This window comes from Solanum stenotomum, chromosome 12 (genome assembly GCF_019186545.1).
Source record: "Solanum stenotomum isolate F172 chromosome 12, ASM1918654v1, whole genome shotgun sequence".
NCBI classification, from domain to species: domain Eukaryota; kingdom Viridiplantae; phylum Streptophyta; class Magnoliopsida; order Solanales; family Solanaceae; genus Solanum; species Solanum stenotomum.
In genome coordinates, this window is record NC_064293.1 from 8,320,409 (window position 1) to 8,347,845 (window position 27,437).

At 35.7% G+C, this 27,437-nt stretch overlaps 1 protein-coding gene across 2 annotated transcripts; it reads left to right on the plus strand.

The window, feature by feature from the left end:
* The first annotated feature begins 477 nt into the window (after window positions 1-477).
* Window positions 478-2,946, plus strand: LOC125846924 (trihelix transcription factor ASR3-like). 2 transcript variants are annotated; one of them, XM_049526619.1, is made up of 2 exons: window positions 478-1,406; window positions 2,409-2,946. In XM_049526619.1, exons 1-2 carry the CDS (start codon window positions 776-778, stop codon window positions 2,765-2,767), a joined length of 990 nt encoding a protein of 329 aa, XP_049382576.1. In that variant the 5' UTR covers window positions 478-775; the 3' UTR covers window positions 2,768-2,946. The 2 variants fall into 2 exon arrangements, with proteins under 2 accessions (XP_049382576.1, XP_049382575.1); XM_049526618.1 differs by having other exon boundaries at window positions 478-1,402; window positions 2,393-2,946.
* Window positions 2,947-27,437: the final 24,491 nt, after the last annotated feature.

Below are 27,437 nucleotides of genomic sequence, written 5' to 3' on the forward strand. Positions count from 1 at the left end.
AAAAATCTACTTGAAATAAAGGTATAACTTTAGGGGGACTTTAGTATTTTCTCATTTTAGTCTATTTTTTTCTCATTTTAGTCTATTTTCCTTCTTACAAAAAACAAAAAAAGAAAAGAATTTTTTCTAAAGGAATAAATCAAAATTTGAAAAATATAAGTACCAAACAAAAATTACATAATAAAGTTTCCTATAAGCTATATGTGCGTGTACAGATCTTGGTGTTCTGATGAGGGTAGGCTTAGCCTCATGTGTGATTATGCTCATCAAATTCTTTCTTCCATGCAGCAAATGACTATTAAGCCCTTTTCCCTCAAATCCCATCTCACTTCACCCTGCACACCTCTCTGCAAGAAAATATTTTGGGGTTGTAAATATGTCAGTTTGAATGGATTTGTTTGGACTTTTCTTATAATTTATCAATTGGTTTCTTGCTTTATCTCTCTCTCTCTCCAAAAATAAAAATAGAAAGGACCACATCTTCTTAAACCCCTCTCCCTATCTATTCTTTCATTTTGTTATTAGTGGTAGAAATCACTAATTTTAGATTTGAACTTTTACTTTTCAAGATCTTTTGAAATTTTTTAGGAGATCTAGCTCTCAATAAAGGCAACTAATCTTTAAGAAAAGATATTGGTAATTCACTTTTACTACTTCTCATCATTCCTATTTGCAAATTTCAAAACCATCCACATGAGTTTATAAACTTCATTTGACCTTGTCCTTTTCTTGAAGAAAAGACTCTTCCTTTTTTCCTAAAGTTGAGTTCTTTTGCATGGATAGTAGTAGCATGTTGAGGGACTATAGGAAAGGGAATTGGACAATTCAAGAAACAATGGTACTTATAGAAGCAAAGAAGATGGATGATGAAAGGAGAATGAAAAGGCAAGGAGGGGATGGTAATAGTAGTAGTGAAAGAGGAAATATTAATAAACCAGGAGAATTAAGATGGAAATGGGTGGAAGATTATTGTTGGAGACATGGATGTTTGAGGAGTCAAAATCAATGTAATGACAAGTGGGATAATCTCATGAGGGATTTCAAGAAAGTTAGGGAATATGAAAGAAGAGTGTCTGAGAAATTATTATTAGCTCAAGGGGATGATGACAATATTATAAAGTCTTATTGGAAGATTGAAAGGATTGAAAGGAAAGAAAAGAACTTGCCAAGTAATATGTTGCCTGAAATTTATGAAGCATTGGTTCAAGTTGTTGACAAAAGGGGTCAAAAAGTGCTTGTTGGTACTTCTTTCAATCCAAGCACAACTTCTATGTCTCCCACATTGCAACAACTTCAAATTGCAACTTTGCCACTCCCACCACCACCACCACAACTATTACCACCACCACCACCACTTGGACAACCACCATCTAATATTCCTTACACTCAACCTTTACCTACAGTAGGTACTCTTTCTCTCACTCTTTTTTTTTTTAATTATAATATTTTTGAACTTATGTCACATTTATTACATGTAGAATTTCTATTACTACTACTAGACTATAAGCTTTTTAATATATCATTAATTGTATAGTCACTATTCGCCAACTAGTAGTACTATTGAGAAGTCCATTCTCATTTGTAATCTAATAGCTTTATTCAAGTCCTACTTGGATGTTATGTCCATATTGGGAAATTAATATTGATCACTTGATATATTCAATGAAGGTCAATTCATTTGCCTAATTTTTATTCTATTGAACATAATATTAAGTGTACTCTCCTAAGTTATGTATGAACCTTTTGTTTTCTTAGGTATAATTAAGCTAATAAAAGCATGTTGTTCTCAAGCTTTGCCAATGAATTTTCCAAGATTCATCAGATATTCTAGTATATATAGTGTTCTATTGAGCTTGCAATATTATTCTTGATTATTACCCTTCTTTGTGTATTGAATTCATTTTTCTCACTCTCTATCCCCTCTTTGTATCTCATCCTCATGGCCTCTTGGGGGTGCAGTTGGTAGGGTTTTAGTGCATTGTGTAGCTGGACCTTAAATTTATATTTCACTAAGAATATAGAAAACTTTAATTTTGTACTTCAAAAATTTTAGTAGGAGTTAAAAGTTGAGCAAAATAAATAGTAAAAATTCAAATAACTAATCACAATTTGCTTGGAAATGAGATCTTGTCATTTAATTTGTTGTTGTTTGAAGTTGGACCTTGCATTCAATTATATCAAGATTAGTGGGCACCTAATATATTGATCTATGTTTTGCATACTTGATTTTTAATATGTTTACTCAAGCTAGAGGAGGGTCTATTCTCTCTAATCTTTCAAGGTAAGGGTAAGGGTGCATCCTTCCTAGAGTACTTCATTCGTGAGATTATACTGGATATGTTGTTGTCTGTTGGAATGTTGACATAGTGTTTGGTTTACATGTGTTTTGGAGATGTGTGATAGCTCAGATCACGATAAAAGTGAACATTCAGATTCACCAGCAAAGAGGAGAAGAAAAGGCGAAGGAGGAGGAGGAGAAGCGAGTGGGACTAGTGGTGATCATCATAACATAAACAACTTGCAAGAAGTTGGTAGTGCAATCTTCAAAAGTGCTACGATTATAGCCAAGACGATTAAAGCATCTGAAGAGGGAGAAGAGAGAAGACACAGAGAAATGTTGAATTTGCATGAAAGAAGACTGCAAATTGAGGAATCAAAAGCTGAGATTAATAGACAAGGCATCAATGGAATTGTTGATTCTATCAATAGACTTGCAAATTCAATCCTTTCTTTAGCTTCTAACAACCAACCACCTCCACCTAACTAGAATTATTCTACTACTAAAACACATTGCTAGAGACCAATTAATCACAATTCATTGTACATATACCTCATCATCAACTACTCATAATTTATCATTAATTAATTCATCATGTAATCTTGTGGATAATATTCCACCTAATATGTCTCTCTCATGTAATACCGAATTAAAGGGTTGCTCTTAAGAAGTGCTTATTTTTAAAAATATTTTTCAATTTTTTTGGTTGCCTAATATGATTGATAGTATCAATTGAGAGAATTTTAGTTATTATTTCTTATCACACGAGACTCTGCAATGTATGGCATCATTGTCAATGTCCTCACTACCTTGGATACTCTCATTCAAAATTAGAAGAATATTTAATTTTTAAAGTAGAATTATTTGGGTAATAATTCTCTACTAAATAATATCAACATCGAAAAAAATAATCTTTGAAACTTTAACATTTCAATTATTAATGTTTTGGCAATTACATCTGGAGTAGAAAAAACTAACAACTAAATTAAATAAATTATCAAAAACTAAGAATACTCATAAAATGAATAAATAGAGCACATTATTTTATTATTGAACTCCTAATCCAAAAAGTATAAATAGACTGATTTCATAATCCCCTTTTTGCACTAACGAAACGTTTTTTTTTTTCGTTTCTAACGTTCACAAGTTTTGATGGTTAACGTTATCTTGTAATACTAGTGATAGTTGAACCAAAATTTTACTAGTTGAAAGTTATTAGTTATATATATTAAAGAATAAGGTTGATTTTAATTCAAAGTCCAAACTTAAGGAACTATATTTTGCTTTTTCCGTTTCCCTCACTTCTAAAGTAACTTCCAGCAATTATTATTTTAAAGATAAGCATTATAAACTTGAATGAATTTGTTGGTATGAAAAAAAATAACTAAACTTTATTAGTTAATTTTTATAAGTTAAATCATCATACGAGAAATAGTGAAAGTCCGTTAGTTTTTAAATCAAAAAATAAAAAGTCAACTTACATGAGTCAAAAAATAAAAAATAAGTGGAGATCTACTTTTGGTTTTTAACTTTTTTTTTAAGTCATTTGAAATTTATTTTAAGTTAGTTTTAACTTTGTCAAATAATTCGAAAAACTAAAAATAACTTAAAAGTAAGTATGTCCAACTTTTAAATCAATCGAAACAATATCCGACTCTTTTTCTCTTCGGTAGGGTTGCACCAGATGAAGCCAAATACTTGTTTCCTGCCCTTGCTAGTTGCTACTATTGGTATCAATACATCTCATTTTACAACAAAGATGTAAATTTTATATGATATTGAAATCGATGTAAGCACCTAAATTATTCATCAAATACCTTATTATCTTTTATTAATGACTATTTTTATTGAATATTTATTATTTTTTATCAGTTTAAATCGAATCTGCGCTGTTCATAATTGCTTAGTCATACAAAAGAGAGAGAAATAATTTAGTGATGACTTATGTTTTTAATGGGATTTGAAGTTTTGAATTATGGATTTCATGTTTTGCACCAATTTTATTGGCAAAAAGCTAATTAAAAGTTCCAATGTCTAAAAAGCTCTAGATGTATTATTGTATACACACGTGGTTTTATAATTTCTACTCCTTTGGTATTCAATGGTCAAATGGATACATATAGTGCATGCAATGGAAAAACAAAGTTAAAGTTAAAATGTCAATAAAGTTGAAATCTTTATGATACTCCTGTCTCATTTTATGTGGGGTAGTTTGACTCGACACGGAGTTTAAGAAAAAAAGAAAGACTTTTAAAACTTGTGATTCAAAATGAATGATAGAAATTTATATAGCTATAAATAATTTCATTAAGGGTAAAACATACATTTTATAGTTAAATTATTACTTAATATAGAAATGTATTATTTTTTTGAAATTGACTAAAAAAAAATAAGTCACATAAATTGGGATAGAGGGAGTAATACTTGGTAAAATAAGCACACACGACCATAATAAAAGAAATTACTTCATGTTTTACCCCTAAGTTTATAGATATATATATATATATATACATATGTAGGGTATAGCAAAAGGACTGGTCAAAGGTGCTTGAGTCAAATGATCTCTGGCATTTGCAAAATGGCCATTTATGTGCTATTATTGGTGTCAGTCTTGTGAAGGCTGTGGTGATGGAATCGTTGGGCTTTCCCTTTCCCATTACAGGACTGAGGACTGAGGAGTTATTATTGGCTATGCCTTGTAGACTTTTCTGACATAAAGCTCTACTCTCCTTTCCTTTCCTTTTCTTTGGTTACCTTTTGCCAGAGATGGGTATGTTTCAGCATTTCCCCCTAACCTATTTAATTACTCACCTTCTCAATTTATACATATACGTTTTTATGATTAAATTGCAAAAGAAATAATATACTTTCTCTGTTTAAAAAAGTGTTGCCGAATAAGAAAATATGTCTTTTTTTTTTTAAACTCAGAGTATTTGTTACTCCATCTCAAACCAATTGTTGGGTTTGTGATATTATTTTGCAATATGGGTATTGATTCGATATCAACTCTGTGATAATTAATTTGATAGTGGACATCGATCTTAGGCGGTTTGGAAGGGTAAAGCACTAGTTTAGTAGACTTTGGAGCACTCGTGATTGAAATCGAGGTAGGCTACAACTCACCGACCTTAGACTATGGTTGTGTTGGTATTTACATGATGTTTAGTTAGTGTTGGAAGGGTTCTTAACATGATTCATGTTTAGTTGATAGAATTATTGCCATAGCTTTCATCTTTGAGTATTTTTTAGAGAATTAAGTATGTTTTACCTTGCATGTGATGCCTATCATGCCATGTTGATGCTTTATACATTGTATTGACATTGTGAGATTTTCTTGGCCTTAGTTTAGACTTAGACTAGTTATTGCATTAATTGCGATTTGGAGCCGTTTGCTTTAGAAAAATCTTCTGACGTCGGCTCGGACTGTCTTAGCTCATTGTTGACTAATGTATCAAACTTGGGTCTCATTCCTTAGCTCGATGGTAACTCTGCTTATTAGATTTTCATCCATAATCTCCATATACTATGACCTAGTTGTGATCGGTTGTGACTTTGAGCCTTGTTGGATCTTTTGGATTGGACATGGGTCTCGAGATGGAGTGAGTCCTTTGTAACGTCGAATGTGGGTGTCGATCCACGATATTCCATTATGATGATGGATGTCTGGTTATGGGATTTTTTGGAGTGCACTAGCTATAGTTCGAGGTGAGCGGATGACATTCTAGTTTGACTCATCTCCATTTGTATATAGTTTTTGACTAGCCTTTTGTATTCTAGACAAGTCTGTATTTATTTTGCTTATTTTTGAGTCTTTACTAATTTTGTACCATCGTCCACCAGGCCGTAGGATTGGATCCTCCTCCATCTTAGAACTATGGAACTCAAAAGGGTTCATCCGAGTGAAATACCAGACTTTTGCTATCGTTGCATTCATAATCGATTGACTGGGGCCACAACTTATTGATTGAACTGAGTTGTTATGGCATGAGCTAGCTTATGGAAATCAACTTTCAACTCGACATGCGATGCTTGTTCATTCAAAGGGTTTGCTGGAGCTAGTAGTGTTTGTTGGTCCTCGTTCATGTTTTTTTTTTTTAATGTAAGCTCTTCTAGGAGGCATGATTTTGTAAACGCATAAAGCATTAATTAGAACAAAAGGAGGTTAAATAGAGTTAAACTCTATCGCCTGACTGAGAGCATATGAACGAATGAATGTATTTCCTAAAACATTTCATAGCCTCTCAGTCAAAAGTGTGGCACACTTCACACCCATGAACAAGACTCAATTTAATGCTAATTTCAGACATTCTAGGACATTTGAACCTAATACTATGATACCAAGTTTGTCAGGATCTGAGACTACCCCTAGTCGTAACACGATACTTAGATATAGCTACGAGTGATCCCAAACTAACCCATGATCTGGAATGACACTAAGATTAACCTAAACATTAACTGAATCCAGAATATAAACTAAAATAAATTGTAAGTCTGAATGATTAAAACTGAATACTCAAAAGTGAGTTCATCTGACACACCATAAAGTTGAAATAACAATTTGACTGTTTATCTGAAAGCTTCTAATAAGATAAGTTGCTAGGTTGAGTTATCTAGGGGATTGTCCATGCCTAGTATTGTTCACATAGACTAGCCTGGTGAAGTGTTCGTTTGGTCGCGATTCAAAGAATGATGGTGGTATTGTGCAATGTGATTTAGAATCGTCTCGTGTCGAATGTTCAAACAAATCAAGATAATAACCTGAATTTGGTTGAATTGAAGAAAACAGTTTCAGAAAAGGCTATTGAGGCTTTCTCCCTAGGGGGAGATGGTATTCTTCATTACCAAGGTTGTTTGTGTTTACTAAATTTTGATGAGTTGAGGCAACTAATATTATCAGAAGCTCACAGTTCTCGGTACTCTATTCACCTGGGAGCCACTAAGATGTACTGTGATATACGGGAAGTCTATTAGTGGAATGGGATGAAGAAGAATATTGTAGAATTTGTGGCTAAGTGTCCAAATTGCCAATAAGTGAAGGTTGAACATAAAACATCGGGGGGTATGACCTAAGATATTAGCATTCCTACTTGGAAGTGAGAAGATTTGAATATGAGCTTCATTACAAGTTTACCTCGTACTTATCGACATCATAATTTTATTTAGGTTGTTGTAGACCAAATTACTAAGTCACATACTTTCTTTCTATGAAGACCTCCTATTCAGCCGAGGACTATGCTTGGCTCTATATCTCGGAGATGGTTAAGTTGCATGGAGTGCCTTTATCCATCATTTCAAACATAGGTACTCAGTTCACTTATCAGTTTTGGACATCATTTTAGAAATGACTTGGTACTTAAGTTAAACTAAGCATGGCTTTTCACCCGCAGATCGATGGTCAGGCTGAATGGAAAATTTACACTTTGGAAGATATGTAGAGAGCTTGTGCGATCGACTTTAAAGGTAATTGGGATAATTATTTTCCTTTGACTGAGTTTGCTTGTAATAATAGTTATCGCTTGAGTAGTTAGATGGCTCAGTTTGAGGCTCTCTATGGTAGGAGGTGTAGATCTCATATTAGGTTGTTTGAAGTTGGTGAGATTTTTTAATAGGGCCCAAGTTAGTTCACGAGGCGGTGGAGAAGGTTCAACTTATAAGGGGTAGAGTGAGAACGACTTAGAGTCGACAAAAATCTTATGCGGATGTACGAAGAAGAGAGCTTAAATTCATTGTTGATGATTGGGTTTATTTAAAAATTTCACCCATGAAAGGTGTGATGAGGTTCCCTAAGAAAGGGAAACTTAGTCCCTATTATATAGGCCCATATCAGGTTCTGAGGGTTTCAGTAAGGTGGCCTTTGAGTTGGATTTGCCTTTAAATTTAGCATCAATGCATCCCATATTTCATATTTCCTTGTTAAATAAGTGTATTGGTTATCCTACTTCAGTTGTTCCATTAGAGAGTGTTGGCGTGAAGGAAAGTCTCTCTTATAAAGAAGTTTCGATTGAGATTCTAGACCATCAAGTCTGGAAGTTGAGAAACAAAGAAGTTGCTTTTGTGAAAGTTCTTTGGAGGAATCGTTAGTTGCATGTGATACTTGGGAGGCCAAAACCGATATGATGTCCAAGTACCCCATATTTTTCCCTCTAATTCAGTTTCAGTTTGAAGTACAAGTTCCTCATATATACTCTTTTGGATTCATATGTTTCAGTTATTCTCATGTTTCCCTGTGCATGCATGTTCATGAAATCTGTTTTAAGCTTGGTGTTTTAGTGCAAAGTGTATTACTCCTCATGTTTTATGAATTTTTATGTGTTTTGCATTCATGTTGGGTTGTTAGATCTTTCCCATACTCTATTTTATGCTTGGTTGAATCTCATTTGAGGATAAAGGTTCGCAAGGGGGAGATATTATAATACCTTAAAAGTGTAAAAGTCATTTGTACGATCTCATGTATGGGCCGTGTAATGATCAACAACTCATGGATGGAAATCGTGGTTCAAAGTTAGAGTTTGAGAATGTTGGCTTGACGTTCACGAGTTTGAGTTGTGATTCTTTGTTAGGTGAATAGTTCATGGGGACGGTTCGTAGAAGGAGATAAAAAAGTAGGGAAAATGCAAAGTCTCTGACCCTTTTTCATGGGCCTACAAGATGGCTCATAGTAGGGAACACGGCTCGTGGATGGTGGGTCGTGGTAGTCACTAGAGATTCTTCTGATGCGGGTCATCGAATGGAAAACAACTCATGTATATTGGGTAGTGGTTAGAAGTTAGAGATTAGAACTTTTAGGAAAATGATTCACAAAGGTCCAGTATGGTCCGTGGATCGTTGCACGGACCATAAAGTGGGTTTGTGAAGACTGCACGATAGTTTTAAGTCAAGGGTATTAAGGTCTTTTCCTACTCTTCTAACTCCTATACTAGGTATTTTTAGGCCTAATTTTTGGACCTATAACTGATTCTAAGACCCTAACCCCTCCCCATCCACTCCCATTCTCTCAAACTCCATATTTCTCTCTCAAGTATTCTTCTCCAAGCAAGCTAAGGTTCTCGATTTCAAGCCTCCATTGGAAATTTAAGTTAGGGATATGACCAATGTATGTGGGAAATTCATCAATAGGTTCCTCTTCACCCATTGAGTCCCAAAGATAGCTCATTTCCACTTTATGATTCTTGCCCAATTCTAGGGTTTCATGATTTTCTTATGGGTTCAATTGATTTCAAATTTATTCATCACGATTGATCTTATTATGCATGATTTACTCAAAATACATGTTTTTAATAACATTTTTCATGAACCCTTGTTATGCAAGTATTTTATGATTATGAATCAAGCTATGATGATATGCATGCATTATCATATAAAAATTGTACGAATAAAAAATGCTTTCGAATAAAGTATCAAACAATTTTATAAAAATATTAGGTTTCCGATTGAGTTACCTCTCATTATGAATGAATGTCATGATTTAGATACTTCTAATTGAAGTACTTCTTAATATGAAAAGACTATCATGATTTAGATGTTTTTGATTCAAGTGTCTCTTATGAGTATGTTATGAAATCATGATTTTATAGAAGTTCTTTGTATGATTATGAGATTTTCATGAATGATTCGGTATAAGTAGATCCTTATCATTTCAAAGACTATGAATATGATTATGATTATGCATGTTTTCTATTGGATGTTTACTTAGCACCGAGTTTGACTAGTGGCAACTACCCAGGTCCTAAAACTATGTACCCCTATAGGTTCTGTCTCGATTGGACATTAGCTAGTGGATCCACCTAAGCTCATGATTATGGTCCTTACCTTGGTAAGTAGGACACTCTCTTTTTAGTGTGGGAGCAGTACATGGAAATCCATGTTATAGCTCATATGATTACATTGGTTAATGGTATCTCCCACAAAATATTATGATTACTACATATGTTATGACTATGATGATGATTTAAAGAAGAATGCATGACATTGTACTTTTTTTATGAAATTAGATGGTAAGATTTATGTCATGTTTACTAAGTCATTGCATTATGATATTTTCAGACTTATCATGATATTATGCTATGTTCATGCATCTTTCCCCATATTTAGTACATTTTAAGTACTAGCCGTATACATTCTTGTGCCTATATTATTTTATAATATAGTTTCTGACGCACATTCATTTGGTCGTGGTTAGTACATGATTTTTATTAGCTTTGCACTATTTGGGGAGTCCTCATAGTTCGAGGGCATGCACCATATGTTCTTTATTTCATTCAAACTTTATATTTTATGCACCATATGTTCTCAAATGTTCGAGTGAGCTAGAGTTTGTCCTAGCAACTCACTTATGTAATAGAGACTTATTTAGATATTAGATTTTTGCATATGTGTCTTGTACTAAGATTTTCTCATGTTATGATGAGATTTCTATTTGAGACTTATTTCGCTTGTCTCTTTATTTTAGTTTTGTATGTTATCTTAGTGTCATACTACGCTATGTGGTTTGCTTAGAGTCTCTCAGGATTCTAAGTATCATGTCACGTCTAGGGGGTTGTCTTGGATCATGATAAAAAAATGATTCTATATAGATGTATATCGATTATAGGTAATTGAACAAGGTGGACTCGTATCGATGACCTATTTTATTAGATTTAGGGTGTCGTGTTGTTTTCTAAGATAGAATTGAGGTCCGGTTACCATCAGTTGTAGATTAGGCTGGAGGACATCCCTAAGACAACTTTTAGGACTTGTTACGACCATTATGAGTTTCTAGTGATATCTTTTGGGTTTACCAATACCTGAGAAACATTTATGGACTTGATAACTCATGTTTTAATGACTTAGTTAGACTTTTTGTTCACTGTGTTCATAAATGACATTCTTGTATAGTCGAGGAGTAGGGAGGAGCACGAGCAACATCTGAGGATTGTGCTCCACACTTTGAGATATCAACGACTTTATTCCATATTCTCAAAGTGTTAGTTCTATCTTAAGTCTATAGCATTCTTGGGACATGTGGGGTCCAAGGATTGTATTATGGTAGACTCGACAAATATTGAGGTAGTTTGTGATTAGGAGAGGACAATTTAGTGTTATAATTTAGAGTTTTGTGGGGTTGGCAGGCCACGTCAAACAATTTGTTAAGGATTTCTCTTCTATAGGAGCACCGTTGACTAGGATGACTAGATTGGATCATTCTTTTGAGTTGTCAGCCAAATGTGAGGAGAGCTTTCTAAAGCTTAAGGATTTGCTCACTCAATCTCGTATTCTAGCTCTTCCAGTTGAGGGTAAGAGATTCACGGTGTTTTGTGACATTTCTAATGTTGATTTAGGTTGTGTTTTGATGAAGTAGGGTTGTGTTATTACATTTGCATCGATGCAACTTAAGGTGCACATGATCAACAACTCTACTAATTACTTGGAGTTGGCGATGGTAATTTTTGCGCTTAAGATTTAGAGGCATAACCTCTATGGAGTTTGTTGTGAGATTTTCATATATTATTGGAGTCTTTAGTATATTTTGAGACAAAATGACTTTAATTCGAGGCAACGTAAGTGGATTGATCTTATAAAGGACTACAAACTCTCTATTCTATACCATCCAAACATGGCAAATGTGGTAGTGGACACCTTGATCTGGAAGGCGGCAAGTAAGGGGACTCTAGCCTTCATTTCGGTTTCAGAGAGACCTTTTACATTGGACATCATATTCTTTTCCAATTTGTTGGTTCGACTTGAAATATAAAATCTCTGGGGGATTTCAGCCTCTGTTTGATGCTTTTTTAACTTTATTGAAGCAGATTTGTAGTCGACAATTTGAAGATAAGAGTTATGTGGCTATTTGTCATCGGGTGTTGACAATTGATAATGGTAAATTGACCATAGACTCCAAGGGTGTTTTGGGTTATTTAGTGGCCATATTCGCATTCCCAAAGTTGGGGGCTTAATTCAGTTGGCTCTTCGGGATGCTTACAGCTCCAGGTATTCTACTCGCCCATGTACAACTAAGATCTATAGAGATTTGAGACAACACTACTGGTGAAACGGCATGATGAGATATATAGAAGACTACGCAACTCGTTGCTTGTGTTGTCATTAGGTAAAAACCAAGTACTTAAGGCCTAGTGGTGAGTTTAAGAGATTACCCATTTCTAAGGGGGAGATATTGTAACACCTCAGATTTGAAAAGAAGGAAAAATTGCAGGTTTCCTAGATCTGGTGTCAGTACTGACGGAACCACCAATGGTCTGTAGGTCAAACCATGGACCATAGGTGGAAAATTCAGACGAGTTCAAAAAGTCAAGTCCAGTACTCTTTTACGGTTCACCAGGATGATTCGTCGTTCAATGTTAGAGTCGTAGGTGGATATCGTAGGTAGTCCCAAACTTAGTGAAATTTTGAGGGCCAAAAATGGGACTTACAGTGGCCATATACGGACCATAGGTTGACCGTACATGGGTCCTGTTGTTTGAAGGTCTAGAAACAAGTTTATGAACCCCACTAACGGTTAACCAGGATGGTCCGTAGTTGGACCTACGGCCGTCGTTGGGGTCCGACTTTTAAAGGGGCTTTTGGGTCTTTTCCTAATTGTTTTAACCCAATACTTTATCATTTAGCCCTCTACAGTAGGCCCTATATAAACATTTTTACCCCCAAATCACCCCATTCAATTGACTCTCTTAAATTCCCAAAAGTTGATCAAGTTCATCCTCTCAAATATTTCTCTCTCTAAGGCAGAAGAAGTCTAGGGTTTCGAGATCAAGTCTCCAATTCACCAGTTGCTTGAGGGCTTTTAACTCCAAGGTATGACAGTCTTCACCTATGGAGCTCTTTCCTCCATAGGGTTCCTAAAATCCCCAATTTTGTAAAGTTAGATTCCCCAATCAAATTAGGGTTTTATTCAATCGTCATGGGTTCTTTCCAATGTTGATCCAATTGATTGATTATGTCTTTTTATGCATGAATTGAAGTAATTGAATGCTTTTAAGTTGAGTTCCCATGAACCCATGCATAACCCATGTTTTCTAAACTATGATGATAAAAATATGGTTTTTTGAACTATGAAAGATGAATTGATGAAGATATGTATGTTCTTTATCAAATTGATGAATATGATTTAAGTTGCTTTGAGAGTGAGGCATCAATGATGTTGTTGTTGTTGTGAAAGGATTTTGACATACTTTTCCCTACATGAATGTGAAAGGGCTTTCTCACATAAAAGATTCTTAGAGTTGAAAGGGTTTCTCAACTAAACTTTCAATAAAGATTTAGGAGCTATTCTAATGGAACCTATATTGGATTGGATACTTGATGTGCCTTCCTTGGATAATAAGAAAAGCGACAATTATACATGTCTCTTAATGATAGGACAAGTTAAGACTAATGACTTTTCCGTGGGATTTATTCTTAGCACCGAGTGGACAAATGGCGGTTACCCATGTCCAATAAACTATGTGCCACCCTAGGTTTGTCTTAGATAGACATTAGCTTCTGGATCCACTTAAGCTAGAAATTTATGGTTCTTACCTTGAAAAGTAAGGACATCTCTTTTCGGTGTGGGATAGACACCAGATTCCATGTTATAGCTCACATGGTCTATATGTCAGTTAATGTCTACTTCCTACAATAATGAACTAAGGTTACTTCTAGAAATATCTCACACATGTTTTGAAGATGATTTTACTTGCATTGACCATGATTATGATTATATTTTCTAAACTTTTATCTTATGGTTTAATTTGGTCATCGCATGTCATGAAAAGTCATTTTAGCATGATTTTATAACTCTTATGCATTGTTATCATACTTGGTACATTTGATGTACTAACACATACTCTTGCCAACATTCTTTCACTAATGTAGGGTCCGACGCTCCTATTCCACATCATCATGGCTAGTGATCACCTTAGCAGCTTTTGAAGATTGGTGCGTCCTCATGTTTCGAGGACCGAACCATTTATTTCTTATTGTCTTTACTTTCAAATTTTTGTATGTGATGTATGAGTTACGTCTCAATCCTTCTTTGATGTAATAGATGGATTTGAGACTATGTTAGACTTCCGCTATGTTTTGTCAAACTCTTTGATATAAAACTGTCTTTCAAATCTATTATCTTGTATGATATTTGCTAAGTGGCTTGTGTAGGGCCTCTCGGGGTCTTATACGCCATGTCACGTCTAGGGTGTACTTTGGGTCGCGATAGTATCATATCATATGCTATATGTGGATCCACTAGCTAAGCCATTTAAGGCAAACCTATGAGGGCACGTAATTTGGAACTAGATTTTGCTACTAAAGACTACCTATTTGAGCCTCCACCTCAAAGTTTTCTCGGTGCTAAGTTAAATCCCAACGGGATAGTCATTTTCATAAACTTATCATCATACATGGAAAAGAACAATTCAAACACTAACCCAAGCTTAAACATAAGAGATTAGCTCATTAAATCTTGAATCAGGCATATGTGAGAAAGCCTTTCACCAAACCATGATTCCTTAATATGTGACAAAATCCTTTCACAATTTCATTGATGATCATATTAAAGCAACCTAGATCATAAAACAATATCTTTCATATATCATGCATAACTTCATGAAAACACCATTCATAGGTTTATCGTAAATACATGTCTTTTAGGGTTCATAGTAAAAAATCATGATAAATGCAAGAGTTTATGTGAAATCAATTGAAAAATATGTAATTGAATGAAAACCTAATCAATTTGTTTAAAATTTAACTTGGAGAATTGAGAAACCTTGGGGCTCAATAGGTGAGTGGAACCCATTGATGAAACCCTACATACCTTGACGATCAATTCCCAAAAGCAATGGTGTAAATATGACTTCATTTGGAACCCTAGCTTTTTCTTCTTGACCTTAGGAGACAATTGGAGAGGGGTGAATGTGGATGGAATTTGGGGTTTGAGTTAATGAGAGAATTGGGCGAATTTTGGGGGTAGAGTGGTAATTATAGGTCTTGAAATAAAGATCAAAACTACATATTATAGGTATTAGATGCATAGGAAAAGAACCAAATACCCTTAAGAAATAACTGTCAGACAGCCCTACGATTGTGACATATGGCTCGTAGGAATTCCTATGGCCAGCCCTAGTCAACTGTAGAACCAACTTCAGAAACCCAAAAATTCAATCATTTTCCAAAAGACCATTCTACGGTCTTCCAAATTTTCTACCGTTCGTAGACCCCATCTGTTGAATACATTTCAACTCCAAAATTTCACTAAGTCAAGATTAGTTCTCCGAGACAACCTTACGACCTGTAGAACAACTTAGGACCTATCAAACCCTTCCGTAGGACTGAGGTCTTTAAACCAAATCTCTGAATCCATCCTACGAGTGACATATACGGTGTATCATGTTCATTCATGGGTCAAACTTCAGAAACTTTCTTTTCTAAAACTTAGCTCTAGGTCCTATGGTTCCATTACTACGGCCTGTAGAACTTCGTACAGTCTGTAGGTTTGTCTCGTAGACCTCTGCTTTAGGGGATTTTCTGCACTTTCTTTTCTTAACTTTCCAACTTCAAAGGTGTTACAATATCTCCCCTTTGGGAACATTCGTCCTCGAATGGGACTCAAGCTAGCATGAATAGAGTAGGAGAGAAACTAACAACCCAACATAAGTGTCAATTTCATCATAATGCACATAAATATGAAGAATCACCCCAAGCTAAATCATAACATCAAAATCAAGTTTTTATGAACATGCATGTATATGGAAACATGAGAATGACTAAAATGCATGAATACAAAAGAATGAACCACGAGGAGCTAATAGCTCAAGCTAGAGTAGGAGCAGAGGGAAAGATATAAAGATACCGGGACCTCATATCAGCTTCAGCATCCCAACTAGCACCTTCAACTAATTGATTCTTCCAAAGGACCTTCACAGAAGCAACTTCTTTATTTCTCAACTTCCAGACTTGCCAAACTAAAATCTCAATTGAAACCTCCTCATAAGAAAGATTTTCTTTGACTCCCAAACCTTCCAAATGTACAATAGATGTCAGATTTCCAACACACTTCTCAACAAAAAGACATGGAATACCAGATGTACTGATGCTAAATACTTAGGCAACTCTAATTCATAAGCAACCTTGCTAATACGCTTCAAATCTGATATGGACCAACATAAAAGAGACTAAGCTTTCCTTTCTTCTCAAAACCCCATCACACACACCATTAGTGCTGGGCATAATTTGGTTCAAACAAAAAAAACCGATCGAACTGAAATTTCTTAAAATTCAATTTCAGTATCGGTTGGTTTCAGTTTTTAATTTTATAAATTTAGTAATTCGGTTCTGTTTTTGGTTTTTAATGTATTTTTTTTGGTTAACCGAAAAACTGAATTTTATTTAATACTTTTATAATTTTATACAAATCCAATACATGTCCAATCCAAAACCCTAAACTCATTTATTAATTGTCCAAAGTCCACATGTCAGACCATTAAAAATTAAAATAAAGGGCCCATATTGAACATTTATCACCCAATTGCCCAATAGATAAATCCCTAAGTTCACTAACTCAGTTCTCACGCTCAACCTATTCCCCAAGCCTCGTACTTCACTATGAAGTGTAAAGCAGACCGACGATGTCAGTTCTCACACTTAATCATTGTTTCATCGCCGACGATTGACGACTCATCGTGACAGCCCTCAATCCTTAAAATTATGTTTAAACTGACAAATTTTAATAGTTTATTTATGACCAAAAAAAGGGTCGAGAATGATGATATTCAGACTAAAATAAACCGAACAAAAATTGCAAAAATCAAACCAAACATAATATATTTCAGTTCGGTTTTGGTTATAATTTTCATCAAGCCGAAAACAAAAAAAACGAAACGAATTTCACAAATTGAACCAAACCGACTGAATGCCCATCCCTACACATCATGGGTGAAATCTTCAAGTAGACCCAATCATATCAAGCTATCTTCTTCTAACATCGACACAAGACTTTTGTCGACTGTGAGCCGTTTTCAACCTTTTGCGAACAAGTCGAACATTTTTCATAACCTCATGTACCAACTCATGCCAAATCAAAGCAACCTCACCAACTTCGAACAAACCTATATGAAACCTACACCCCTACCATAAAGAACATCAAATGAAGCCATTCCAATATTAGAATAATAGCTATTATTATAAGCAAACTCAATCAAAGACAAATGATCATCCCAATTACCCTTGAAGTTAATCACACAGGCCCTTAAAATATCTTCCAAAGTCCAAATGGTACGTTCGTCTTGTCCATCGGTTTGAGCATAAAAAGTTCTTCTAAGTTTCACTTGAGTATCAAGACCTTTTTGAAACAACTTCCAAAACTGAGACGTAAACTGAGTGCGACGATCGAAGATTAATGATAAGGGCACTCCATGCAACCTCACCATTTCCTGAATGTAAAACATGACATACTCTTCGGCTGAAAATGAAGTCTTAGCGGGAAGAAAGTGAGTTGATTTCGTCATTCGGTATATAATAATCCAAATCAAATTAATTTTTGATAAGTGAGCGATAAACCCGTAATGAAGTCCATATTCAAATCTTCTCACTTCAATGTAGGGATACTTATGTTTTGATCCAAATCACTCGGTTTCTAATGATCAACCTTCACTTGTTGAAAATTTATACACTTAGCCATATATTCTGATATATCCTTCTTCATCCCATTTCACCAATAGACTTCCCACAAATCATAGTACATCTTGGTGGCTTCCGAGTGATAAAATACCGGGAACTGTGAGCGCTGTCAGAATTTGATTTCTCAACTCATCAACATTCGAAACACATAACCAACTTTGATACTTAAGGAATCCATCTTCCCCTTAGGAAAAAGCCTCAATGGTTTTTTCCGAAACCAACTTCATTAAGTTAACTAATACCGGATCAAGATCTTGCTTAGCCTTCACATCCGATGCAAAAGACGATTCCGACCGTTATGAACAATGACACCACCTTCATTAGAATCAACCAAGAAAGCACCTAATCGGGCCATCCTATAAACATCATGGACTAACTCCTTCTTACTATCCTCAATATGAGAAACACTACCCATTGATAGTCGACTAAGAGTATTCGCCACCACATTCACTCTTTTGGATGGTAGAGGACACTCATGTCATAATCCTTAAATAACTCAAGTCATCTCCTTTGGCAAAGATTCAAATCCTTTTAAGTGAATGCATATTTCAAACTCTTGTGGTCGGTAAGCACATATACATGAATACTATATAGCTAATGCCTCCAAATCATTAGGGCAAATACTATCGCTGCTAACTCCAAATCATGAGTCGGATAATTCTTTTCGTGCACCTTTAATTGCTTGAAGTATAAGCAATAAATTTTCTATGTTGTATCAAAACATAACCAAGTCTAATCCTTGAAGCATCACAATATACCACCAAACCATCTGATCCTTTCGGTAATGTCAAAATAGGGGTTGTAGTGAGTTTACCTTCAATTCTTGGAAACTCTTCTTGCAAGCTTCTGACCATTGAAATTTAACCTTCTTTTGAGTCAATATCGTCAATGGTGAAGCAATAAAGGAAATCCTTCCACAAACCTTTTATAGTAACCGCTCAAACCCAAGAAACTTCATATATCTGAAGCAGACAAAGGTCTAGGCCAATTCTTAATCGCCTCAGTTTTCTTAGGATTAACTAGAATACCTTCACCGCAGAGAATATGGCCAAGGAAAGCCATGGACCTCAATCAAAACTCACACTAGCTAAACTTAGCATACAATTCCCGATCCTTGAAAATTTTCTCAACAATCCTCAGATGCTCAGCATGTTCATTTTTACTTCGAGAGTAAATCAAAATATCATCAATTAACACAATCACAAACATGTCAAGATATTTCTTGAAAACCCTATTCATCAAATCCATGAACATTGCAAGGCGTATAATTCAAACAAAAAGACATCATAAAAAATTCATAGTGACCATACCGAGTTCAAAAATCCATCTTTGGAATGTCACTTTACTCCACCCTCAATTGGTGATGATAACCCGATCGAAGGTCCATATTAGAGAAGTAACACGCTCCTTGGAGTTGATCAAACAAGTCATCTATCCTTGGAATATGATACTTATTCTTAATGATAACCTTATTCAATTGTCGATAGTCAATGAACATTCAAACGGAACCATCTTTCTTCCAAACAAACAACACCATAGACCCCATGGTGAGATATTCGGTCTAATAAAACTCTTATCCAACAAATCCTTCAATGAAGCCTTCAATTCCTTAAGTTCTATTGAGGCCATATGATAAGAAGGAATAGAGATAGGTTGTGTATCAGGGAGAAGGCCAATACCAAAGTCTATTTGCCTTTTGAGAGGAATACCAGAAAGATCATTGGGAAACACTTTTGAAGACTCATTTACAATCAAAACTAACTCAAGAGTAGAGATATTGGAATCGGTATCCCTAACTTGAATAAGATGATAAATACAACTCTTAGAGATCATTTTTCTAGCCATTAGGCAAGATATAAACTGACCCTTTCAGACATAATTTCCCCCTTCCCATGACATGATAGGTTCATTCGGAACCTTGAATGTGACCAATCGAGTCCTACAAACTATGGAAGCATGACATGCATGTAGTTAATCCATCCCACATATAAAATAAAAATATAACATAACAAGCTTTACAAGATCAACATGAATGACTTTATGAGAATTAGAAATAGGACAATTTCTATAAATACTTTTAGCAATAATAAAATCACCAATGTAAGTAGAGACATGAAAGGGATTAGAAAGGATTTCAAGACCAACATCAAATATCATGGCAACATAAGGAGTATCAAAATATAACGTAGCACCCGAATCAAGCATATCATACACATCAAAATGAAATACTTTTGACAAACCAGTCACCACATTGGGGGAACCCTCATGATTCTATCGAGTATGAAGAGCATATAATTTATTCTGACAAGGAGCACCCGAACCAAAACCACTAGGCTGAGCTTGCCTAGTATCCTTACCCTTGCTAGCTTTCAATGGATAATCCTTCACTTTGTGACCACTTTTTACACAACCAAAACAACCAGTTGAACCTGCTAAACATTTTCCCGAGTGACTCTTGCCACATCTTTGGCAAATGGAAATAAAAGATCCATTGCAACCACCACCTTGAGGCTTAGGGTTTGACACTATTTTTGTTGAAATTAGAGGTCGGGGCATTAGAAGTACCTTGACCAGAAAACTTTTTCCCGAATTAAAGAAACTCATGTCCACCGGACCTTGAAAAGTTACCATCACCGGTCCTTGCCCTCTTGGACTCACTTTCAATTTCCTTAAGTTTTTTCTCTTCAATTTGTTGGGAATTTATCGTCAAATGGGAGATACTCATTTCCTTAATCAACATGGAAGTTTGACATTCTTTGACAACCAACTCGGAAACACCCTACATAAACTTATCCATCCTTTACCTAGAGTCAACAACCATAGTTAGAGTGTCGTTTGCCAATTGAGTGAACTTCAAAGAATACTTTTTCACACTCATATTACCTTGTCGGGGGTTAATAAACTCAAGCACCTTTGCCTCCCCCATCTCAAGAGGAAACAAGTGGTCAATAAAAGCTCCATTGAATTTTTCCTAATCAAGAGGACCCGCATTAACGACATTCTAACCCTTTCATTGTTCAAACCAAACTTCAACAACACCCTTAAGTTGATAAGAAGTCAATGCTGCCTTCTCTACCGTAGACAATCTCATAATTCCCACAATCTTATACACCTCACCAATGAATGCTGGAGGATCCTCATCAACCTTGGAACCATGGAACTCCGGAGGATTCATCCTAGTGAAGTCTCTTATCCTTGTCGCCACCATACCTATGTTTGGGTTCACATGAGCAACAATTTCTCTATTTTCTTGGGTCATAATAACTTGATACAATACTTGAAAAGTGGATCAGAATTTGGCTTGAGTCACTTGCTCGGTCAAAGGGTCAATCAGAACTTGAGGAACCTCGGGCTCTACATTCTTACCCGCATTCCTTCTCACATAATCTCTTATGAGGGGCCATTTCCTGAAAATCACCGGACAAGATTTAGGAGTAGTATCATTATACATATATATTTTATGGCATGACTTTAGAGTAATGAAAGAAGTGAAGTTTCCTAAATGCTTTGTAGCCTCCTATTCATAAATGTGGCACGCTTCACACTCAAGAACAAGACTCTACTCAACGTAGTTTGTTAGATATCCTAGTACCATTTTTAAGACCTTGTGCTCTGAATACCTAGTTTTTCATGACTCAAAGTACACCCTAGATGAGACATGACATATAAGAACATGGAAGGCCCTACACAAGTCACTTGACATAGATATACACAACATACTAGACAAATGTAGAGAATCTCATATAATGAAAGAGTTTTACATAAAAGTGGAAATCTACTCACTTTTTTGATAAGTCAATCTAATACATCCAAAGAAGTGGTTGAGGTGTAACCCATACACCATGTACAATATCTGAACACTAAATACATAAGAAATATAGTAAAGGTGACAGGGTCCTCAAAATATGAAGATTTACTAAGTCTTCAACAATTGATCAAGCAACTAGTCACGAGCGAGAGGAGAAGTGTCAGACCCTACATTATGAAACAATGTAGGGGCAAGTATGCATTAGTACATGGAGTGTACTAAGTATGATGGATATGCATAAAAACCTAAAACATGATCATAAGGGGACATAACGGGAAAATATGATATGCATGATCAAGCTAAAGCATAGTAAAACCTTTTAAAGAAGAATCATAAATGTAACATCCGGCCTTATAAAGAGCTAGATTTAGAAAGAACTAAGTTGGAAAGAGCCAATTTAAGTTTTGTTCAAGTTAAGCTTAAGTTGTGAGTTTTGGATCAACTTCAGATAGTCATAACTTTTGGTACAGGATGAGTTAGGTAGCCTATAAGATATCAAATGAAAGGTCTTGGAATCTTCTTTCCAACGCCACTAAGTTTGCTAAGTTTCAAGTTTGGATGAGGGAGATATGCCCATTTGAAGTTAGCCTGTCTAGTTAAGGAAAGTTACCCAAAAATATGAGAGGTATTTCAGTCTTTTCCTTACCCCTTCAGATTAAAACGTTTATAGTAAATATTTTGGGGTCAAATATGATTTTGGCCAGTTTTACGAATTCTAAATTAGGCTTAGGGTTTTTAGAGGAGTTCAAGAAGAGGAAAAAATGGGAGGTTCAAGACGTTCATCGATTTTTCTTGTGAATCGAAGATTGTTTCGCCAAGGGTTGATCCCTAAGAGGTATGCGAGTTCTCATCGTATTGGGTTCATTCACCCATATGCCAATCATGATTTACATATTTGAATCTCATCCATAAGAGTGAGTATATTTGAGTTCTTGATGAGTTTCTTGAAGAGTTTCTTGAAGTTTATGATCTATTCTTTAAGTATGAGGTTTCGTTGAGTTCTTGTGATGAGGATCCCGTGTTGGAGTATTGTTCTTGAGTAATTTAGGGTGAATTTCGTTGTAATTATGTTGGGTCTAACCGTCTAACTGTAACACCCCGGAATCAAAAGAGGGAACCCTAGAAGAATTTCAGAACCAACAGGTGCCATCCACGCAAGGTAGCCATGGCTCGAACCACGGATCATAAGTGGGCCTATGGGAAAGGTCACCAGCAAACTGCCAAGGCCATGGACCACGACTGGGCCTACGGACCGTCGGTGGGTCCATAGCCCGTGGTCCAAGAGCTATAGGTCAGGACAAAACTCACTGACGAGTGTGCAGGACGGACCGTTGGTCCATCCACGGTCTGTCAGTGGTGAATCATGGGTCAAGGTTGGCAGATAAGCTTCAGGGTTAGTTGGGTCTTTCCTAATTAATTAATTCTTTTACTATGTCATTTTACCAAAGTCTAGAACACCTATATAAGTATTTTTAACCCCTAAATTCACTCATTCAAGTCATTATTCCAAAACCCCCAAAAGGTATCCCAAAGCTCTTCCTCTCAAATATTTCTCTCTCTAGAACTTGAAGAAGAAGAAAGAGTTCAAGCTAGGATCAAGGTCAAGTATCCAACCCTAAAGAATTTGAGGGCTTTGTTAACAATGTATGGTGGATTTTCATCCATGGAGCCCCCATGATTTCCCCAAGTTAGATAATAATTCCCCAATTCTAGTTAGGGTTTCTTCTAATGTTATGAGACTTGATCCAATTGAGTGGAATATGATTGTTTATGATTGAATTGATAGAATTACATATTTTTAGGATGAATTTACATACCCATGCCTAAACCATGATTCTAAGATGAATTTGATATATGGGTTATACTTTATGAGAGGGGAAATTGAGGNGGTGAATCATGGGTCAAGGTTGGCAGATAATCTTCAGAGTTAGTTGGGTCTTTCCTAATTAATTAATTCCTTTCCTATGTCATTTTACCCAAGTCTAGAAAACCTATATAAGTATTTTTAACCCCTAAATTCACTCATTCAAGTCATTATTCCAAAACCCCCAAAAGGTATCCCAAAGCTCTTCCTCTCAAATATTTCTCTCTCTAGAACTTGAAGAAGAAGAAAAAGTTTAAGCTAGGATCAAGTTCAAGTCTCCAATCCTCAAGAATTTGAGAGCTTTGTTAACAATGTATGGTGGATTTTCATCCATGGAGCCCCCATGATTTCCCCAAGTTAGATAATAATACCCCAATTCTAGTTAGGGTTTCTTCTAATGTTATGGGACTTGATCCAATTGAGTGGATTATGATTGTTTATGATTGAATTGATAGAATTACATAATTTTAGGATGAATTTACATACCCATGCCTAAACCATGATTCTAAGATGAATTTGATAAATGGGTTATACTCCATGAGAGGGGAAATTGAGAATTTAGATGTATTCTTCTAGGATTGATGAAATATATTAGAATTTCTTTGAGAATGAGGCTTATGAGATGATTATGATATTGAATTGCTTGAGTGAAGCATATAGACATGAATTGCTTGAGATTAAAGCATATAGACATAATGAATATTAGGGTTTTGAAGTGTAATGTTTATATGATGAATTATGATTAATAGAGCTTTGAGAGTAAAGTTATATGATGATTGTTGATTAGTAGATATAATTGTTGTGGAAAAGTTTACCCACATGATTTACACTATGAATGTATGAATGTATGAATGTGAAAGATTTTCTCACATAAGAATGACTCTAGATTGAAAGGCTTGCTCACCTAAAATGAATCAAAGAATCTATAAACTATGATGTATAAGACTTAGCTTGGGTTGGCATAATGAGATTATTTTTCCATGGTAGCTTGAAGTAGTGATATGAGATCCCTTCATGATAGCTTGACTTGGTAAGACAAGACTATGCATGGTAGCTTGAGTTAGTAGATCTCATGGATAGCCTTGGATTGAGCAATAGTACCCTTCCAATGGTTAGCTTGAACTAAGCATGATAGGATGTTTTGCATTGTAGTTTGACTTGGTAAGGCCAAACCATTTCATTGGTAGCTTGGATTGAGAAATAACACCCTTTCTTGAATAGCTTGGACTTGCATAGTAAGGTGTTTTCCATGATAGCCTGGTCTAGCATAATGATGTGTTTTTTCTTGGTAGCCTTGAATTGGTAAATAATAAACGTTCATGGATAATGACTTAGCTTGGATTAGTAAAGTAGTACTCTTCCATGGATAGTAGAAAAAGCCAAGGAGGGACTAGTCCCTAATAAAGTTAGCATAGTTATGATGAAACAAGGTTACTTCAAGGAAGTATCGTAAATATGTTTTAATATGAGATTTGTTTGTTATGATGATGATTAGCTTGGATTGTTGCTTGATTCCCTTCCTTGATATGTACGACTAGAGGTGGATGACCCAAGTCTTGACTAAGGATAAGTTGAGGTTAGTTCAAGAAGTATTCCTCTTACATTATGATAATTTATGTGCGTTGATTATGATTATGACTTATATTGTCTAATTATTATGTTTATAGCTTATGTCTTATGTTGACTAATGCTTATGTTATGCCTATTTTGATGTTTATGCAAGCTATCATATTTATTGCATCTTTGTACTAACGCATACTCTTGCCTACATTTCTTATCAAAATGTAGGGCCCAGCGATATCGACTTCCATCTCCGTGGCTAGGATCATAGTAGAGTAAGTCTTGAAGATTGGTGAGTCCTCAGAGCATTTGCGGATTTGACAACCATTTTCTTATGTCTTTCCTTTTATGTTTTAAACTATTGTATGGGCTGCATCCCAAGGATATTCATATTTTAGATAGTTTGAGACAATTTTAATAAACTTTTGCTTCATTTTATAAAGACTTTGATATTGTTGAAAATGTTTTAAATTTCTGCTAAATTCTATTATCTTATGTTATAAAAGCTAAGTGGCTTGTATGAGGCCTCTCGGGGTCTTGTACGCGATGTTACGTCTATAGTGTACCCCTGGGTCATGACAAACTTGGTAATGAGAGCACAAGGTTTAGAATGGTTCTAAGATGTCTCAAAACCACGTTTAGTAGAGTTTTGTTCATAAGTTTGAAGCGCACCACATTTATGAATGAGAGGCTACTAGATGCTTAGGAAACTTCACTTCTTCATTACTCTCAGTTGTGTGATAGAGTTTAACTCTATAAGGTCTTTCTCCTAATCCTTACCCGATGGTCTTAGGATATGACTACTACAAGGGCTAATGCTAGAAGGAATGACAAAGACAATATGGATCAAGAAGCTCCTCCTCAAGCTCCACAAGCTCCGGTCGACCCTATGGCAGAGAATGTAACAAATGTGAAGTTTAGATCGCCTTTTCAAGTGTTGGCTCAAGCCGTGACGGCCCAAGCCAATAGGGAGGTTGTAGTCCCCGTGAACTCAAATGTGGGTACGACGTCTTCTAGAGTGAGGGACTTTACAAGGATGAATCCTCTAGAATTCTATGCTTCCAAGGTTGAGAAAGATCCTTACGAATTCGTAGATGAGGTTTATAAGGTGTTGGACATTATAGGAGTGACTCCAGTGGAAAAGGAGGAATTGGTCACTTATCAACTTAAGGGGGTTGCTCAGATCTGGTTCAACCAATGGAAAGAAGCAAGACCGGTAGAAGCGGGTCCCATAGAATGGGAAAGGTTCAAAAATGCTTTTCTTGATAGGTTCTTCCCTCTTGAGATGAGAGAGTCTATGGTTCTTGAGTTCATTAATCTTCACCAAGGAAATATGAGTGTTAAGGAATATGTTTCGAGATTCACTCAGTTGTCAAAATATGTTCCATCTATAGTGGCCGACCCGAGGTCAAGAATGAGTAAGTTCGTATCGGGAGTTTTCGATTTGGTAGTGAAAAAATATCGTACGGATGTGCTTGTCCATGATATGGATATTTCTCATCTCATGGTCCATGCCCAACAAATTGAAGAGGAGAAACTTAAAGAGAGATCTAGGGAGAAAAAGAGGTCTAGAAATGGTGGTGGTAATCCCTCTCATGCAAGGTCTGAGGAACATGGTCGTCCTAGGTATCGATAAAGGTTTTTCGAGCAAGGTTCTTTATATCCTCCTAGGTTCAATAATGAAGATAGGGTGTTTAACCCTAGATCGCAAGTAATTAGTAGTGAATCCCTATGGATTACTTGTGCTAGGTGTGGAAAGAGACATGAGGGTAGGTGTTTAGCCGGCATAGAGGGTTGCTTCGGTTGTGGTAAAAATGGTCATAAATGAGGGATTGTCCAATCACAAAAGCTAAGAAAAAAGAGGTCAATCAAGCTCTTCCTAGTGGTTCGGGTTCTAATGCCCCCAAACAAAATCGATTCTATGCTCTTCAGACTTGAGGTGAACAAGAGTGTCCTCCAGATGTAGTTACCGGTATGTTGAAGGTTTTCCAACTTGATGTTTATGCTTTATTAGATCCCGGTGCTATCTTGTCTTTTGTGATGCCAATTATGGCTATGTGAATTGATAGGACTTGATATGATAGACTTTGATGTTGTCCTTAGTATGGATCAGGTGCACTCTTGTTATGTTCCTAATGATTATAGAACTCGTGTAGCCAAGTTTCAGTTCCCAAGTGATCCCGTCCTAGAGTGGAAGGTGGAAATTCTATGCCAAGAGGTCAGTGAGTGTCTTATATGAAAGCTAGAAGAAGGATTTCTAAGAGTTGCCTTTATCACCT

Excerpts from the sequence above, each read along its gene's own strand:
- LOC125846924 (XM_049526618.1), top strand. The coding sequence starts at position 776 with ATGGATAGTAGTAGCATGTTGAGGGACTATAGGAAAGGGAATTGGACA. Across the intron at positions 1,403-2,392 it reads ACACTCAACCTTTACCTACA|ATGTGTGATAGCTCAGATCA; the intron begins GTAGGTACTCTT and ends TGTGTTTTGGAG.